General features: G+C 37.7%; 1 protein-coding gene across 9 annotated transcripts; it reads right to left on the minus strand.

Moving 5' to 3' along the window:
- Positions 1-3,434: 3,434 nt before the first annotated feature.
- Positions 3,435-18,750, minus strand: atxn3 (ataxin 3). Of its 9 annotated transcripts, none has more exons than XM_012968403.3 (11): positions 18,640-18,748; positions 14,715-14,879; positions 13,791-13,835; positions 13,596-13,681; positions 10,704-10,770; positions 8,992-9,079; positions 8,646-8,775; positions 7,536-7,705; positions 6,341-6,464; positions 5,043-5,116; positions 3,435-4,416 (listed from the first exon to the last, which is right to left on the minus strand). In XM_012968403.3, exons 1-11 carry the CDS (start codon positions 18,661-18,663, stop codon positions 4,322-4,324), a joined length of 1,068 nt encoding a protein of 355 aa, XP_012823857.1. In that variant the 5' UTR covers positions 18,664-18,748; the 3' UTR covers positions 3,435-4,321.
- Positions 18,751-18,985: the final 235 nt, after the last annotated feature.

Genomic DNA, 18,985 nt, shown 5'->3' on the forward strand with positions numbered 1-18,985 from the left:
ATTTGTTGCATGAAAACCTTTTTTCACAGGTTGTTGAGGAGCCAACCAGAAACCATGCTGTACTTGATCTGGTGATCTCTAACAACCCAAATGTTGCAAATGTACAAGCAGTTGGACCCCTGGTCAATAGTGACCATGTAATTTAATTTGATATTTGGTGCAAAAAAAAAAAAAAAATATACACTAGGGGGCACATTCATTAAAGTACGACAGGTTCCGATTACTAAAAATTCGTATTTTTTCAAAAGTTTGGAACTTTTGCAGATTTTTTGCGTTTTTTTTTGTTAATTTGCGCAACTTTTTCCGTACTTTGCGCAACAAAATTGTATTTGTCGCACCGAGTACGAAAGTTTCGGATTCATTCAAGCTTCTGTATCATGACTTCCTTGGGCCAGGTTGGAGCTGCAGAGTGCCATTGAGTCCTATGGGAGGCTTCCAAAATCATGCACTGAAGGTTCAAAGTCAGAAAGGTTTTCCTGCCGCTTATGATCATTCAGATACGATAATTTTGTGACTTTTGGATCGCCAATCGTAAACGATCGTTTCAATACAAAAATTTCGGATCGTAACTACGAAATCTTCGTATTCAAACGAACAGAATTTGTGACTTTTGCAATCATCCAAAATGATCTGATTGTGTGATTCGGATTCGTACTTTAATGAATGTGCCCCCATGGCAACAAAGACCCTGAATTTCAGAAGAGCAAATTTTAACTCTTTAAGGGCTGTCCTTCAGAGCACAGATTGGGGCATAAAATTTTCTGATAAAAACACAGAGCAAAAATGGTTGTCATTTAAAATGATATTAAAGAGATACTGACACAAGAAATAAAATCTTTTTTACATTTGTCATAACAATGCTATTTATAATTTTGCCATAAAAGTATTTGTCAGATGCTTTTACATTCCCTTTCTGATCCCCCATGTTCCTCTATGAGGGGGCAGCCATATTTGTGCAGCAGGAGTCCGTTAGCATTAGAAGCTATAACTGACAGGCTGAGAAGGGACAGTCAGGTTGGCAAAAGTCAGATTTAAGAACTTTGAGTAACATTGACTTACAAAAGCAGCTCTACCAGCAAAAAACTATCAACATGACCTATAGGGAACTTTTTATGTAGATTCATATTTTAAAAAGTAGTTTTTTCGTGTATCACTTTAAATAATTACTGTTCTCGATTTATTCCCTTAATACATTAATAGGGAAAAAAGAAAAGCATTCAAGAAATACAAGTCAGAGGGGACAGAAACTGCGTTTAATGAATATAAACACTATAATAAGGGTTGTAGAACAGCAATCCAGAAGGCAAAGATAGAAAAAAGGAGTGCATTGCAGCAGAGTCTAAAACTAACCCCAAAAAGTTTTTTTAACTATATTTAATAGATGTGGGTTGAGAGTGTGGCTCTATTGAATTATGGTAACAATATGGTTATAACTGATACAGAAAAGGCAAATGTGCTAAACCAGTTTTTTTTTCAGTGTATACAATAGCGGAACCAGAGTGCCAAGACCCACCCAATAGCTGCACTGTTGGCTCAGCTCAATCTAGTCAGTGATTGACACAAGACATGGTTCATAAAGGTTTACTCAAAGTTAATGTAAACAAGGCACCAGGGCCAGACTGAATACACCCTCAGGCACTAAGAGAACTTAGTTCAGTTTTAGGCAGGCCTCTGTTTTTGATATTCTCAGTCGCTTTCATCTGGTATGGTATCTATGGATTGAAGGAAAGCTGATATCATTCCTATATTTAAAAAGGGATTGTGATTTCAGCCTGGCACAGTTATTTAAAGGCTTGTAAAGGGACCATATTCAAAATTATGTTCTGAAAAATGGCATTATGAGCAGTAATCATTATGGCTTTATGAAGGACAGGTCAAATTTGATTGCTTTTTATGATGAGGTAAATAAGTAGCTGAACAGTGGGGTTGCAGTAGATGTGATCCATTTGGATTTTGCCAAAGCATTTTATACTGTGTCCCACAAGCTACTGCTTTCTAAACTAAGGTCTGTTGGTCTGTGAAGTCATTTGCACATGGATAGGAAACTGGCTACAGGATTGAGTACAGAGGGTGGTTGTTAATGGTACATTCTCTACTTGGAGTAAGGTTCTCAGTGGGGTCCCTCAGGGTTGGGTCTGTATTGGGTCCACTTTTGTTGACTTGTTCATTAATGATTTAGGGCAGGATAGAATAAGTAATGTATTGGTGTTTGCAGATAACACAAAACTCTGCAGCCCAATTAATTCTATCCAGGATGTGGCATCCTTGCAGCAGGATCTTGACAAACTGGCAATCTGGGCAGCTAAGTGGCAGATGAAATTTAATGTGGGATGTAAAAATATACAAGCCACTTATACCCTTAATGGGACTGCACTAGGCAACCCCATAATTGAAAAGGACCTTTGAGTCCTTGTAGATAATAAACTTGGCTGTAGCAAGCAATGACAGGCAGCAGCTGCAAGGGCAAACAAGGTTTTGAGCTGTATTAAAAGGGGCATAGATTCATTGGAGGAGGGGTTTATTCTTCCACTTTACAGAACACTGGTAAGGCCCCATCTAGAATATGCTGTTCAGTTTTGGTCTTCATCACTCAAACAGGATATTATCGAGTTAGAGAGGGTCCAGAGAAGAGCAACTAAGCTGGTAAAGAGTATGGAAAGTTTCAGTTATGAACAAAGGCTGGCCAAGTTAGGGTTGTTTACACTGGAGAGGAGGCGCTTAAAGGCTCTGGCACACAGGAGGAAACAGAGAGGAAACTTCCGCAATTTCACTGAAATCGCGCCGCCACATATGCCATCCCACCGGCGATTTACATTTTCGCCGGTGGGATGGCATTTCGTGGATATTAGTCGCCCGCGAACAGGGAGATTTGTCGCGGGCGACTTATCTCCCCGTGTGCCAGAGCCCTAAGGGGTGATATGATACTAGCTAATACATTAGATAGCTTCAAAAGGGGTTGGATGGCTTTTCAGCATGTGAGGAAATACAGGGTTATGGAAGATAGTTCATAGTACAAGTTGATCCAGAGACTGCATCTGCCATCTTGGAGTCAGGAAGGAATTTTTTTTTCCACCCTCTGTGCCAAATTGGAGAGGCTTTAGAAGGGAGTTTTTACCTTTCTCTGGATCAACTAGCAGTTAGGCAGGTTAAATTGGCATAAAAGGTTGAACTTGCAAATTTTGCAAGGATGCGTGGTCTCTTATTGGAATACGCCGGCTTTTGTTAGACATAGTCAAAGCTAATTACTAATTGGCTGTTAGGGATTTTTAGTCTGTAGTAAATGTGCTGCCAAAACTACAGTTTCTTTCAAACAGTGTATTTTCCATTGTATCAAGCTTGTTGCCTACAGCAGTATGTATATTGGTAATTTATACATAATGATGGTGCAGAGCAATTTTAACCTACAGGGAAATAGAAAAGCAACACTGAAGTGGTTTACTCTGACTGCTGTATAAAATATGATTTCAAACATAATAATAAGCGCCATTTTTCTGGCACAATCAATGTATAATTACAACCATCCTGAGTACAATACAAATTTAAACATTCAACATATATATAGCTTGAGTTACAAGTGTGATAGTTATAATGCATGAACCTCTTTGTAATGGTAAATGTTAGTTACACATTTCCTATATGCTTTCTATACATACTCATTCCTTATCATTCGCTTATTTCAATACAGCATGCTTGCAAACCAAAAATTGTAAGACCCTGTTGTTCATGCATTGTATGGGTTCCCAGATATTATATCAAGTCACTTATACCTCATACTCCTCAAGCTGAATTAGCACTTGTAGTGTACTGTCACATATATTACACAACACAAAGCTTGAGTTAAGTACCACACATCAACAACAGAAATTATTTGTAAACATTTTTAGAAGCACCATTAACCTTTCATTGGCAGAGGCATCCAAGATACATTCTAATGCCATTTCCAGGGAAGGCTCTCTAGAAACTGACAGGTCAGTCATATGAGAAATGGTTAGTGAAATGTTGGGGCAAAACAGCTGTCTAAGCTGGTTATGTGGAAGCTTTGTTTGGTCATGGGGAGCCTTACACAAACCTTTATTATGCTACCGGGTATATTGTATAACAAACCTTATTTATGACATAATATAAAGTGAAATAAAAATGGGAAAGTGCAAAGCCAAAGGCCATTCTCGAAACAAAAACATACATAATAAGAGTCATAAAAGCACTGGGAATTCTTCCAAGCATACGTGGTCCAGAAGTAAAATTTTATTTATATGTCCTCACTACCTTTGCCAACACTCACACAGAACTGCAGAACAAGGGTCTAGTGCAAAGCATCTGGTCAGTTCTCTTCTGCAGATTTGGAGCTCTGTTTCCTTGTATCCAGAGACATATTTGTGGCAGCTTTTAACATGTTTTCTTCACTCGCGCCGTCAGCTTCTTATAGAAAGTTGTACACAGGATAAAGAACATAAATGTTAGCCACAGAATATATCATATTTGTCATTACTGTACTAACACAAGAAAATAACACCCAGCCATGCATCAATATATCCCAAGGTTCTTATAAAAGAAAACTGAACCTATCTTATAAGTACAGATTTCAAAATAAATAAAATTATTAATAAATAAAGATCTGATTTGTTGCTGTAGGTAACGATACCTACCATCATACATGAATTTTAGAAATGTCATATTTGGCATTTGGAAATCAATAGGCAATGTCTAATTGGGTTTTTTTCTCTCTATCTCTCTTGCTTTCTCTCTCCCCTTGAAATTAAAAGGTGCCTAACCTGATTTAATTGCAAGCTATGCTCGTGGAAAAAAAAATCACCATTAGGTTAAACTTCAACTTCAATTCAATTACTGTAATTATACAGTGTAATTGTTAATGAAAAGTATTACCAAAAGTGTAGCTTACATAAGGAACCCCCAATCCACAGCAAATCACCTACTATTTAAAGTTCCCCATTTGGCTTCCCTGGTCCTATTATTCAGCTGACCTAGGGATATATACCTTTTCATTGGAATAAAATGCTTTTTTTGATATATTAGCTACATACCAGAGTCCATAGTTTGTGCATTTGTAGTTTGTTTTAGTCCCTTTGAGCTGAGATGTTCCATCTTTACTTGTTGCCTTAAAGAAAGTAGGTACAATTTAAATCTTAATGTAAAGAAAGTAGAGAGAAAAAAACAAATACAAAAGCAGTCTAGGGAAGGAGCACTATTCCTAGCCTTAATGGGTTTTGTGTAATAAAACACCCTTGTCTACAGCAGAAGCGGCCAAAAACCAGTGCTGACCATTCTGTAGTTTGTTGGTCTACAATAATTGCAGGCTGTATTGCCCTACCCAGGAGTAGCACTGTAATTCCTTTCCTTTCAATACCTGACTCCAGGGTGTTTCTGTCACCAAGACATTTGGCACTTATTGTCAAAGTGAATACTTAAAAAGGGATCCCGATTAAAAAAAAAATAAAAAAAAAATAATTGGTTCCAGTTATTCAGCGTAATACTGAGCATATGTGTAATTTGCATTCTTTTTCTATTTAGTTCAATTATTTTAAATAAGAAGGAAAAGTAAATTAGCTTTATTAAAAAAGGTTTATGTAAATACAGCCATAAACACTCACAGAAACGCTGCACTGAGTCTTCTATCAAAAGAAACAAAGAATTTATTTTCTTCTTTTGTGTACACATGTTCTTCTATGTCAGACGTCCTTCTCTCAGAAAAATCCTTCGGGCACAGCCCGAGTCTGCTCAGTTTGCTCTGCTCTCCCACTCCTTCTCCTCTATATATTTTGTTCAATTCCTAATGTAGTCAGCATTAATCTCCTTTTTTTCAGTGGGTTCATAGCAACAGGAACCCAGATCAGTTAATTTTGCATTGCTATGTGATAAAGCTTCCCACACGCCAAACATGCTTAAAAAAGGACCCAAACCATTGTTGAATTGCTTACATTCCAAAAATAAAAAGATATATTTGTAGACAAGCTATTAACGAAGCGAACAGAAATAAAAATGTTTGTGAGGGATGTGATAACAACTTAAAAGTGTGTTATATCCATCTCAAAGACACTTTTTTTTAATGACATCATTATAGTTGGTGCCCAATGAAAACCAATGGGAAATCTCTGTTTTCATTAGACACAGACTATAATGGTTATGTCATTTAAAAAAAAGTGTGTGTCTTTGAGATTGATACACACTTGAGATTGACCACAACTCTACCATAACCCTACAAACATATTGCACTATATTTTTATTTTTGGCTTCCTCATAGCTTGTCTACAAATATATCTTTTTTCTGGAGCCCAAACAGAGGGGACAAAAAAGGGAACTAGCATTCAGTACAGTGACCTACTTTTCAAAGTAGGCTTGTCTCCTTTGCCGAAGTTCCTCTGATGTGAGAGGTTCGGGCTCACTGTTCCCTGATGACTGTGGAGTATTAGACACTAGTGGCTCTGTAATATCACTTTGATGCCCACCTGAAAAGACATTAAATTTTAGACTTTTTCTGAACATGTTTAGTTTTACATCAAGGCTTAAGAGCATCTATTTCTTAAAAACAACTGAAAAGAAAGCAAAAATCTTTAGCTAAAAATAATGGTTCAAATGTATTCTAATTTTTAAAAAACTTGCTTCCTTTCTCCAACTCCCTTCCTTTTCCTAAATATGGCAGTGTGTATTGGGCAATCTCAACAGAGTTGGAAGGCTTTTCAGTAGATAGCATGCACCACTGCCCTTAAGGGGATCTTTTCCACAGCAACAACTACAAAGATCCAATTCCCCCAAGGCCAAGAGTAGAAGCAGCAGGAGTTGGAGATCATAGAAAAGTTAGCCAAGCAAAAGGTTCAGGGCAGACAGCAAACTTTATAATTTATCTTTTAAGCTAAAAGGCAATGTAGGCAGTAAGCATTTTGGTTCAAATTCAGTGCAGGTGGCAAGAAACAAAATCCAAATTTCGGTGAAAAGTGTAAGCCAAGAATGCAGGATCAACATCAGGAGGTTCCTTTTAGAGAGTATTTGGCACATGTCGGAATTGACACTAAGTACGCATGAAAAAACGCAGACACCCACCAGGGTAAGCATGGGTGCTAGTGAATGAGCCCATATAATATCCATTTATGTGTTTTAAAACTACTTTACTAGCCATGCATTGTGTAAAATGTTATAATCTCTTCAAGGATTCCTCTTGCTACACTGTTGAAAGCAGAATGTCATAGAATCAATAAATATGTCCTGAGTACTGCTGGTTTGTACCGTCAGTTACAAAACATTTCTGAAAAATGTGTTTTTACAAAAAAAAAAATTAAACATCAGGATTGCACACAGAATTTTAGTTCTAAAACAGCTGCAAAGCCAAAGGTTACTTATTGGTAACCGAGGGCTGTTTTGGTGTTTTCGTGACAAAGCTTATAAGTACATTTCACATTTTCAAAAATTCCTTAACAAACACCATCATCTTTTACTTAAAGTTTTCAAGTACAAATAAGACTTTTTTTTTTATATCAATACATTAAAAAAAGCTTATGAACTATAGTTCCCACATCATGCACCTTGCATACTGAGCTGAATTGCCCTCCGTAAATCTGCTTCTTCATCTTCCATGTCAATCTGCTGTCTACTAAGAGCAAGTGCTTTCTGGAGATTATCGTCATCCTCATCCACCATAGCAGAGGAATTATATAACCGGTCACCTTCTACTCCAGCTTCACTTCTTTGCACTCTACTTATAAAGAAAAAAAAATTTTCATACAAACAAACATACTTGCTACAAATTATGTGGAAATAACCTGGCTATAACATATTTTTACATAAGGAATGCATATTTCCCTGAGGTTTTCACTAAAGGGTATGCAAACCCTTAAATAAGAGTAAATCAGAATAAGTAAATCAGAGGCATCTCTACATTTCTTCATGCCTGAAGCTTGCAGGTATATGAAGTCCATCACCCTATTCACAGACACAGTGCTTAAGACTACTGACAAGGTTTTCAAAACCCTTAGTAAGTTATATAAGTAAGTACTGTTAAGTCATGTAGCCAGTGAGCGGTTAAACTGGAAAATGGTAATTAAGGTAACTTGCAGTAATGTGCTTGACAGCACTTTGAGCACATTTACTTTTATATAAGTTGAGGGTTTATCTGCCATAGGTACCTTTGTATCCCCTTGAATGGGGACAGAAAGTACCACTTTGTGTAAATATGGTACTGACATTTAAGAACTTTTTACTGGCCAGGAAAGTATACCAAGTCATATTATTAGCTTACCATCTTTAGCCTGATTGGATCAAAGATTACTTATTAGCCCTAGTATAACATTATTCAAAATCAGGCCCATAATGCCATAATTACCAATTACAATTATGTGCAAACTACTGCTTCTTTGCTATGAATAACTAAATCTTCCCCATGTTACAACAATTCCCACATATTAAGCCACACATGGTTGTATAACGTTAACATTTAATGAAAGGTGCAGCTCAGCACAACCAAATTATATGGGGAATATATGGGACATAAATATTTTTGTGGCTAACATTCCCAATCATGTAAAACCAGTAATAGATCATTTCTTTATGTCCTAAGTGTACATCTTTGCTTTCGTCTCCCTTTACTTTGGTACATAATTTTTTCCCCAGAAACTTCTTAGCCACAACAACTTTACCGTTGGTCTCTTGCTGCAGCATCCTCTCCTATTAGACGTGGCCGCTGCATTTGCTGCACCTGAACCATCTGTAGCAGCTGATCTGCTTCACATTCAGGGAGATCACCCTTAACTACAAATATGGAATAACCTGCCAAACAAGTTACAGCAAGTAAGATGAGTGACATACCCAATTTTGACAAGTAAGTGCCGTGGTTATATCCTTTCAAATATCTACATTCCATCTACATCAAATAATCTTTCACAGAAAGGGTTACAGTAACAATTTTCCCACACCTGTAAGTACCATGGATATACGTGTGTGTGTTCTTGGAAGGGATATCAAATAACATCATGTATACATTACCTTCCTGCTGTAACTGGGCTAAGAAAAGTGCAAGGTAGGTGTCCGAAATCAACTCTGGACCCGTCAAAAGTGAATTCAAGTTGAACCACTGCACCAAAAGAAAATAAGGGATGCTTAGTAACACGTACGATGTTAATCTACACTCTGTTGTATGCCAAAAATATATTTATCAAGCTGAAATGGATATGAGAGAGAAGGGGCAGAATGGAAAATGGGGAGAAGGACTGAAGGTAAAAGGGAGCTGGAATGGGTTACAGACAGAACAGTGATGCAAATAAAAAGGAAAAGAGGTATCAGGTCACAGGGGAAAGGACGAAAAGGGAAAGCTTTAGATCTATATTAGTGCTACTACTGTATTCTACAACTGTATTCTACTGGATTATGCTAGAGGTTCATTTGTATATTTGGATTTCTTTTGTAATAATCCAGTATTTGTTGTTGTTATTTTACAAGAATGTTTCATCTCATAATCCTCATGTAACAGTAATGTGAAACAACAATTAACACAACTGTCACACGTGAGTTATCAAACGTAAGAAGTATATGTCAGTATTAGGCTAATGGCACACATTTTCCTCGAGAGCAAACTCTGGCGGATTTTGGGGAGATCTTTCATCCGTAGAACTGCAGAATAAACTGCGGGCGACAAATCTTCCTGTGTGCCATTAGCCTAGTAGGGGACAAAAGAACTCAATATAAAACTTGCTCCTGAAATTAATGATTTTCTAGAAGGCAGCATTGCAGCTCATAGCAACAGAGAGAAATTATAAAGAAAATACACAAGGTTAATTTTCTTTTATCGCTACATTTAAAAAGGTACTCAACTTTTAGTATGTTATATAATGTTCTATTTTTAACAACTTTTCAATGTGTCTTCATTTTTTATTCTTTTTAGTTTTTTAAATTATTTGCTATCCTCCTCAAATGGGGTCAGTAATCCCATAGCCAAACTAGAATTGCTCTGTGTTTCCAACATTTAAAAAGGGGTCAGTAACCCCAAAGCCAAACAAGTACTGCTCTATGAGGCAACAATTTTATTGTAATTGTTACTTTTTTTCACTTATATTTTTATTCAGGCCCTGCCCTATTATTTTCTTCCAGTCTCTTTCCCAACAGTGCCTGGCTGCTGGGGTAAATTGCCCACCAACAACCAGATGCTACCACAGCTGCTGAACAAAAAGCTAGAGAACACTAAAAAAAAAAAAAAAAAAACACAAAAAAACAATGAATACCAAATGCAAATAACCCTTGTCCACATCATACTAAAAGTTCATTTAAAGGTGAACTACTCCATTAAAAGGAAACTATCATGAAAATATTCCATCTCATGGGAATAAACATTCTAAATATAATTCAAATTATGTTTCTTAAATAATTAAGTTAATCTTTTGTATCCCCTCTCTCAGCAATCTGTTTTTCTAAATGTGAGCTGTGTGTCACAGTAAATTATTTTAAAATTTAGGCAAAGGAAGCACATAACCGTGTATATGACTTAACTATCACACAAAATCTGACTCCTACATGTATATTTAAAAAGTTCCTTATTTCCACAAGAGAAAGTTCATCTTAAATTTTCATTTTTAATATAGTTCCTCTTTAATGAGTTGCTTTAAGAATGTTATTGTAAAGACTCAAATTAGAAGGCAAGATTTTTAAACCAGCTGTAATACACAGAACAGAAAAGGTTAAATTTTAGATTGAAAGACACATACCTGCTTTCCTAACTTTCTTACTGTAAACCAGTGCTCCTTATAATTACAAATAAATGCTTTTTCATTTCTGCAATAAGAAAAATATACAGTGATATATAACTTATACATAGATTCTGCTATAGTTTTAAAACTGCATTATGTATTAAAGCAGCATTATACTTTCCCTTTTCCTATGCTATACGACTGAGATTTAAATCTTAATTGCCTTGTTCATCCAGAACTGAGCAAAATGGTTGATGTTATAGTTTGCTGTGAAAGTGCAATAAATGTGCTCAGCATGGACTGGACCAGTGAGCTGTGAAGACCACTATAACCTTGGTAGGGTATAGTGGATGTACACTGAACAGCGATCAGCCCAAAAAAAAAAAAACAGGGAAGCAGGCATTTTCGGGGACGATCTCCACTCTGCTCTGCGTACCTGCACTTAGGGAAAGCTCTACTTATTGGTGTATATACACCAACAAGTACTGCTGTGAAAGAGAACAGATCTGCCCACCTAAAAAAACTCAGGCACAGCAGCAGAGTCCTTGTGTGTCCTTGCCCTTAAGGTGTGTGCCCACAAGCAGGTGTACTGCAGTTACTGCGCTGTTAACTGCTCTGTGAGACAGCACAACATCATTAAGGTGACCATACACGGGCTGATTCTTAGCGTGTATGGCCACCTTAACCCCTGATGTATTTGTTAAGGTGGCCATACACCTAACGGGCCTGCCCGACCGACATCTGGCCTGAAATTGGCAGGTTTGTATAGGACACCTATACCAGTCTTTTGGCCACAGGACCAAACGACCGAATTAGCTCAGTATCGTCCACCCGTAGGTGGCGAGATTGCCAAGCGAGCGGATCTTAGCGTGTATGGCCACCTTTACATGTTTAATCTCAAACCTGTCCCTCAGATCACAAACCAGGAGGGAAGATGCCCTGCACTGGAAATGCGGAGGTGATAGACTTTATCTGTCCAATTACTTTTTATGTCACAAGCCCACTACCTAGATCCCTGTTAAGCTGTCTACATGCAGGCCAATGATCATCCTGACTGTTATAGATGGGGTTTGGCCAGATATCAACCTGGTCAGTCTGGAAAATCCTATTGGACGCAGACCAAAGTGGACCATATATGTGGTTCTTTCCAGATCAGTCAGCAAATGCCCCATGTAAAGGGTGGAGTGTAGTTAATACAACAAAAAATTGCTTTATTACCAAATTCATGAGCAAAGTATGAACCTGCAGACATTTTACCTTATTGCCAGATTCAGTTTCACCAAGCACTCCTATTTTGTGGTCTGCTGTAGATTTCCACCCCCATTTACTAACTATATAGTGTTTATAGACAACAACTATTACATTCACAGATGGGAAGAGGGGAAGCTATATTTCAGAATGCTCTCTGCACAGTAACTGTCTCCTAACTCCTAAACTTCTTTACCAAATAATAGCAGACTAAGGGAAGCCTCTTGTTGTGCAAAGCAAAAGGTCAACCTATTTCTGTGCTTCAGAATGCCAAACTGGAACCCTTGTTGGAGAAATATAAGTTTGCATACATAAGTGAGCCACATCTATTATCATGTGGGTGTATTTCTAAAATCTACTCTCTTGCCAAAAGTATTTGAGTACATTCTGCAAATTGCAAGCTGCCTGTTTTAAAGCAATTCTTCTTACTGAACCCTAGTAAGGCTGATGCCACACTGAAAATACCACTTGCTGAAAATACCGCCATACCTGTGCCTGCACCCGAATGAATGAAATACGTTTGGGTGCAGGCACACGTAGCCGATATCCGCCAAGGATATGAAGTCTTGCGTTTTTTGGTGGATATCGGCTACATGTGCCTGCACCCAAGCGTATTTCATTCATTCGGGTGCAGGCGCAAGGTAGGGTAAGTGTACAGTAGCGGGGCATATTTTGCCGAGAATACGCCCGTGTGGCATCAGCTTAAAGCCCACATATGGAAATGTATATATATAAAAAAAAAAAAAAAAAAAAAAGAAAACTGTTTTCAGAAACTTCATTTAAATTGAGTCGCACTATGTGAACAACAAAATGTATATTATTTTGCTTAAATGGGTTGTATACCTTACAAAAACTTTTAGTATGATGTAGAGAATGCTATTCTGATACAATTTGCAATTGGTCTTAATTTTTTATTATTTGCATTTTTTTTAATTGTTTAGCTTTTTATTCAGCAGCTCTCCAGTTTGGAATTTCAGCTTCTATCTGGTTCCTAACAATAACAAAAACATTGTAGCCTCACAGAGCAATAGTTTTTTGGCTCCGGGGACAGTGACCCACATTTGAAAGCTGCAAAGATTTAGAAGAAGGCGGCAAATAATTCAGTAAAAAAAAAAAATAATGAAATAAATGAAGACCAGTTGAAAAGTCATTCTATAGCATACTAAAAGTTAACCAGAAGGTAACCCCCCTTTAATATGATGCTATGTCTAAACATAACAATAACACCATATTGGAGATGGCAGTAAACATGAGGAGTTCCGAAATTTATAAACACTAAAGAACACAAAGCAATAAGAAAACAAGAAAAAGTATCAAGTATCTAATTTTTATAAAGCAAATCTGACGACAACCCCAGCATTAACTTTATGCCAGAAGTTTATTCAACAAAATAATATTCTTAATTAAAAATTTTTTTTTAGTCTAAATCTTGAACCCACAAGATGGCAAAAGTGGATAAAAAAAATGAACTGCATAATACTGCCTTTAGAACAAGTAACCAATCTCCAGGTCTTAAGTTGTTGAATGACAAAGGATTCTGTAATTTATATTATAGTTCCAAATCAGCTGAATGGCTGCAGGATGTATAAGCATGCTGTGTACATTTAAAAAAAAAAAAAGAAATATTGATTTTTAAAAAAAAATTTTTTAAGAAATTCTTACATAGGATCGATTCCCAGGTTCCTATACTCTGGACTGTTGAACAGAGTTAGTTCTAACCCCCATACGCTCAAGGCATCGCTTATAACCTGTTAAGAAATAACAATTTATAGAAGAAGGTGATGGACCAACAACAACTGATTGCAGTGCCTCTGGAAACTGAATAATGAGAAATGTGTTAATACCTAACTTACTTACCTGGATTGAAAAAAACCCACTGTCATCCATATTTCCAGATGGCTGCTATAAAACAAAAAACAATGAGGGAATTCAAATTCAGTGTGATGACTGGAAACACAGTTGCATTTTTATTTCATCATCTGACACCTTAGAATTAATATGCGACTTTCAGTTTCATTTTTTTCACAGTTCTTTTCAGATTACATAACTAATACGTATATGTCTACACCCACTGTAAATTGGGTAGACTTTCAGCATGCTTTACATTTCCCTTTTCATTATAACATTAGATGAATTCCAAATCTGATCACTTTCTTGCTGCAGTTATATAATTTGTCCATAATGTGACCTACCCAACTGCTATTATTTTAATATCCAAATTGTAGTCCACTGTTTTCCTCCCTGCTGTTGTTACCCAGCTGTCCCAATTTTTTATCTGTGGACTCTACATCTCCTATTATTATATGTTATTATCTACATATGTTCTTATATATGTCATTATATGTTGTACACCATTATACATTAATGAGGCTGCAATGTCTTTGTTACTGCATGTTTACCAAATGCACAACATTCCAGCTAAATAAACAATTCCACATAAAGGGATATGAATTGATGTGACCTAAAATTGTCATGATTAATCAATGAACTCATGTTGAACAAGGGGTATATTGCCCCTTTAATTAGTCTATTTTGGCTAGATCTTTGCCGGTGATAGTGGACCCAAATAAGAGGCTGCTGACATGAGTGGCATAAGTAATGTTTCAGAAGCCTCAGTATGGTGGACCACATTTCAGTAGCTTCTTTGAGAAGCTGTTGCACATGATTCTGACCGAAGTCAAAAGGTTGCAGTTGGAATCTCAGCCAGGCTGCTAGTGTGCATGTAAGCAAAATCATAACTTTATGTTCCACGTCGTAGTTGATGCTGTTATGCAAACCTACTTGCACAAATGTCCTATAATCTTCACTTGTTACGCCACCTTCTGCCATCCTCATTCTCTCCTGCTCATCTAGTTGCATTGCTATAGAAGATAATTCGACAGGACTAAAATACTCCCCTTGTAGAAGATTATTGAGGCAGTGCTGGGCACATAAGGAACCCTCTTGCTAAAATGCCAAAAATAACAAAACAAAAAAATTAGATGGTAGATAATTCTCTCTCCACGTTACTGAAATCTTTAGAAATGTTACTCTAAGATGACAAATATATATATATATATATGGAACAGTTTTGTTAAGTATGCACAATTAGTTCTTGAGCCATGTAACATAATACATTATAAGGTATGCATTCTAAAACAGAGAGAATACTCAATAAAAATAAACACATTAAAGGGGAACTATCGTGAAAATTAAATTTTTCAGATGGATAGATATAATCAAAATAATAAAATTCTCAAATATATTTGTTTACCAAAAATGCTTACTTTTTTAAATAAAAGAAATAAGATTACAGACTATTAGAAGCCTTTCTCACAGAGTCAGTTCAAGGGATTGCTGAATGGGAGTGGCAACAACGTGCTGTGATGTCACAAAACCAGTAACAATGTCCCGCCCTCCCCTATGCTGAAGGCAAAGCATCCTTCCACACCTCAAAGCTTCCACTTTGCAGCAACTTATCTCCCACAAATCACTAGGTACCAAGAGAAAACACCCTAAATATGAACGCCAGTTTGATGACCAATATGTATAGGTTTACCTAAGTATGTGGGTGGCATGTAGGGGCCCAATGGGAACATACCCCCATATGATTAATTATTTCTGTCATTTCAGCTCCTGCAAAATCAACACATTTACATCATTATATGTGGGATAAAGCTAGTAAAAAGTGTGCTTGCCCCTGTAAGCCATATATTTTTGGAAAGTACACATTCCAAAGTACCAAGCTGCAAAGCTTTTCTAAGTTTACCGATTTTTATGACATTTCCAAAAATCACCTCAAAACCTCCAATATGCAGCCTCTTATTTTCTACAGGTGATTAGGTACCAAGATAAAACATCCTAAATATGAACCCCAGGGGGCTAATGAACAGTTTGATGCCCACTGTACATAGGTTTATCAAAGCACATGGCACTTAGAGACCCCAAAATATACCTTGTGCACACTAATTTCATGGCTTACCTTTACCTAATTCATAAACACATGGCAGTTTTATGTGGGGTAAAAGCTGCAGAAATGTAGGGTGACCCCTGAAAACCACATATTTTTGGAAAGTACACAATCTGACAAATCCAAAAAGGTTAAAGAGTCTTTTTTTACACCAAAGTACCAATCTGCAAAGCTCTCCTAAATTTAGTGGTTTTTATGACTTTTCTGAAAAATGTTTAAAAATGTTGCAATTTGCCACATCTCAATACAATTTCTTGCTAAAGTATGTTGGATGTATAGACCCTAAATGAAAATAGTGCATATGAATTTTCCCTGAATTTGCATTACATTACATTCTCATATAAGGCTATGGAAAAACATATGGAAAAACACAGAGAATTGGCCCCTTCACTGGCATCTTCTTCCCTGCGCCCGGTACCACTGCTTTGTCCAGGGTGCGCACACGTGTCAGTTCCTAAATGCATACTCACACATTTCAGAGCTGAAATCCACTGCGTGTGTGCACTCTGTACATAGCAGTGGTACCGGGCACAGGCAAGTAAGAAGGCTGATGCCAGTGAAGGGGCTGATTCTTGGTCTTCGTTCAGACAATCCAGCCCTGCGTAGCAGTAGCCTTAGTGTAACACTTGGCCAACCCTGTACCATACCAAACAGTAATTAATTACTTGACCTTGGTAACTCCCCTCAGGGTTCAGAGCAGGAATTACAACCACAAACACAGATTTGGGAAAAAACATTTACAAATCTGAAGTTTATTTTTTTTAGGCAAATGTTACACAACAGAGGTTATTTTTCCCATGTGAGGTTGCATACGCAGTTGGCCCATTGTAAGGGTTTCTTTGCACACACACACACACACACTCTCTCACTCTCTCTCACAGAAAGACACACATAGATTCACGGACTGACACACACAGATATACCCACACACGTACATATACACAGATTTACCCACACACACAGATTTACCCACACACAGATTTACCCACACACACACACACAGATTTACCCCCCCCCACACACACACACACACACAGATTTACCCACACACACAGATTTACCCACACACACACACACACACACAGATTTACCCCCCCCCCCCCCCCCACACACACACACACACACAGATACATACAAATATACCCACACACACACACAGATACATACAAATATACCCACACACACACACAGATACATACAAATATACCCACACACACACACAGATACATACAAATATACCCACACACACACACAGATACACACAAATATACAAACACACACACTGATAATGATACACATACACACAAACACCCAGAGATATACAACTCTCCCCTCTCCCAAAAGGCACCTAAAGGCAGCAACTTTAGCTCTGTCCCTTCTCTGAAATCTTCACAGAAAACTCCTGCTCTCTCCTGACCCCGCCCCCTCCCAACAGCGTGTGCATTACAAACCAGCATTGGTAGGTCACTGCTGCAAAAGGCTCCTCTCTCCGTTCAGGGACAGATTTCTGCAAAACTCCTGCCTCTACCTCAACTTCCCCCTTCCCCCGACTGTGTCAGAAGTAGTTCCCCCCCCCTTCACAGCACATGCTTTTAGCTGAGCAGTGAGACACGCTGATGTCCCAGTTTGAATGCCCTGTATGTAATATTCACCAGCCACTGATTTACTTCTTACAAACCTTTCTAGGGAGAGGGCACTGCAAAAGGAGAGAGCAGGCAGGAGTTTTGCATTCAAACGGAGCCTCTGAAGCCATTGAACTACTGATGCTGGCTTTCCTTAGCTCCAGATTGACAGCACTGGCGGCCAATGAGAGAAAGGCATACCTGTCAGTTAGCTAAACCCGACTCCGACTTCATAGCAGGCTAGGAGCAGGGCTGAGAGAAGCAGCTGCTAGAGGGAGCACTGTGAAAACTGATATATATTAAAAACTGTATAAAATTTTTAATACATTATATTTAGAGACTTTCATAACTTTATGTGATGATTCATTTTAATGATTATTAATTTCACGATAGTTCCCCTTTAAGGGGTATATGCAAGGGGTATATATGTGAAGCATTACCGGTGATGTTGCCCAGGGCAACCAATCAGCAATTAGATTTCCACAGTCAGAAAACCAAAGCATCTAATTGGCTGCTATAAGCAACATCACCAGTAATGTTTCACTCTACTTTTAACACAGCATGTAAATATACCCCAAACTGATCAAGCTGTTTCAGGTAGAAAAAAACCAACTCTGTAAAAAAATTGTTGCCAAGTAAAATACAATATTAACAGTTTTATGACAGAAGAAAATGTAACAGTGGTATACCCTTGCCAGTCATCAATTTACAAATAAAATATACAGTACAGTTTTTCTGGGGTGCACCACTACAGAACATGGTATGAAATTTGGAAACTTATGCCACGTTTTAATTACTGCTGATGGGCAGCCTGGATATTCATACATTACTTTCAGCATCCCTACTGCCTCTGTTCAAAAAAGGATAAGGCTGCAACAGCCAGTGCATACCACTGAAAGGTATGAATTAGATTTCCTGGCTATACCCCGGTTTCCCACTTTCCAATGAATTTCCTTGCTGTCCCTGCTGAGCGTTCATAGCATAAAAAGTCTCGACTCACAGTCAGGAAATAAAGCGTAACCATCTAGTTCATATCTTATATGCCATACTACCAGCATGACGGTGATCCAGAAGATGATTCCAATTCTTTACCATGTGGCGCAATAAAACCATATTCAGAATTGGCTGAACTTACTTTCTCATGAAAGATAACCTCCATGTTTGTTTGCCTCTGCTTCCAGACACACCCCCCGAGGCTTACGTCTATACGAGTCGGAAGTTTCACTTCCAATAGATTAGGCGCTACCCAATCATGTGATTAGTGCGGAAGATGCTCGTCAGCTGACCATTTTTGTCACGTGATTCTTTATGCGTGACTTCCGTAATGGATTTGGGTGAAGAGTCTTGTTTGTATTATTGATAGGTATTAGAAATTGACGAAGAGTTAATTCTCAGAGTGGTGATAGCGACTACCGAAATATGTATTAGGAAATATACTAAGTAAAAAAATACTGGAGTCTGAATGGTTAACACTTAAGTCT

This window comes from Xenopus tropicalis, chromosome 8, assembly GCF_000004195.4.
Source record: "Xenopus tropicalis strain Nigerian chromosome 8, UCB_Xtro_10.0, whole genome shotgun sequence".
NCBI classification, from domain to species: domain Eukaryota; kingdom Metazoa; phylum Chordata; class Amphibia; order Anura; family Pipidae; genus Xenopus; species Xenopus tropicalis.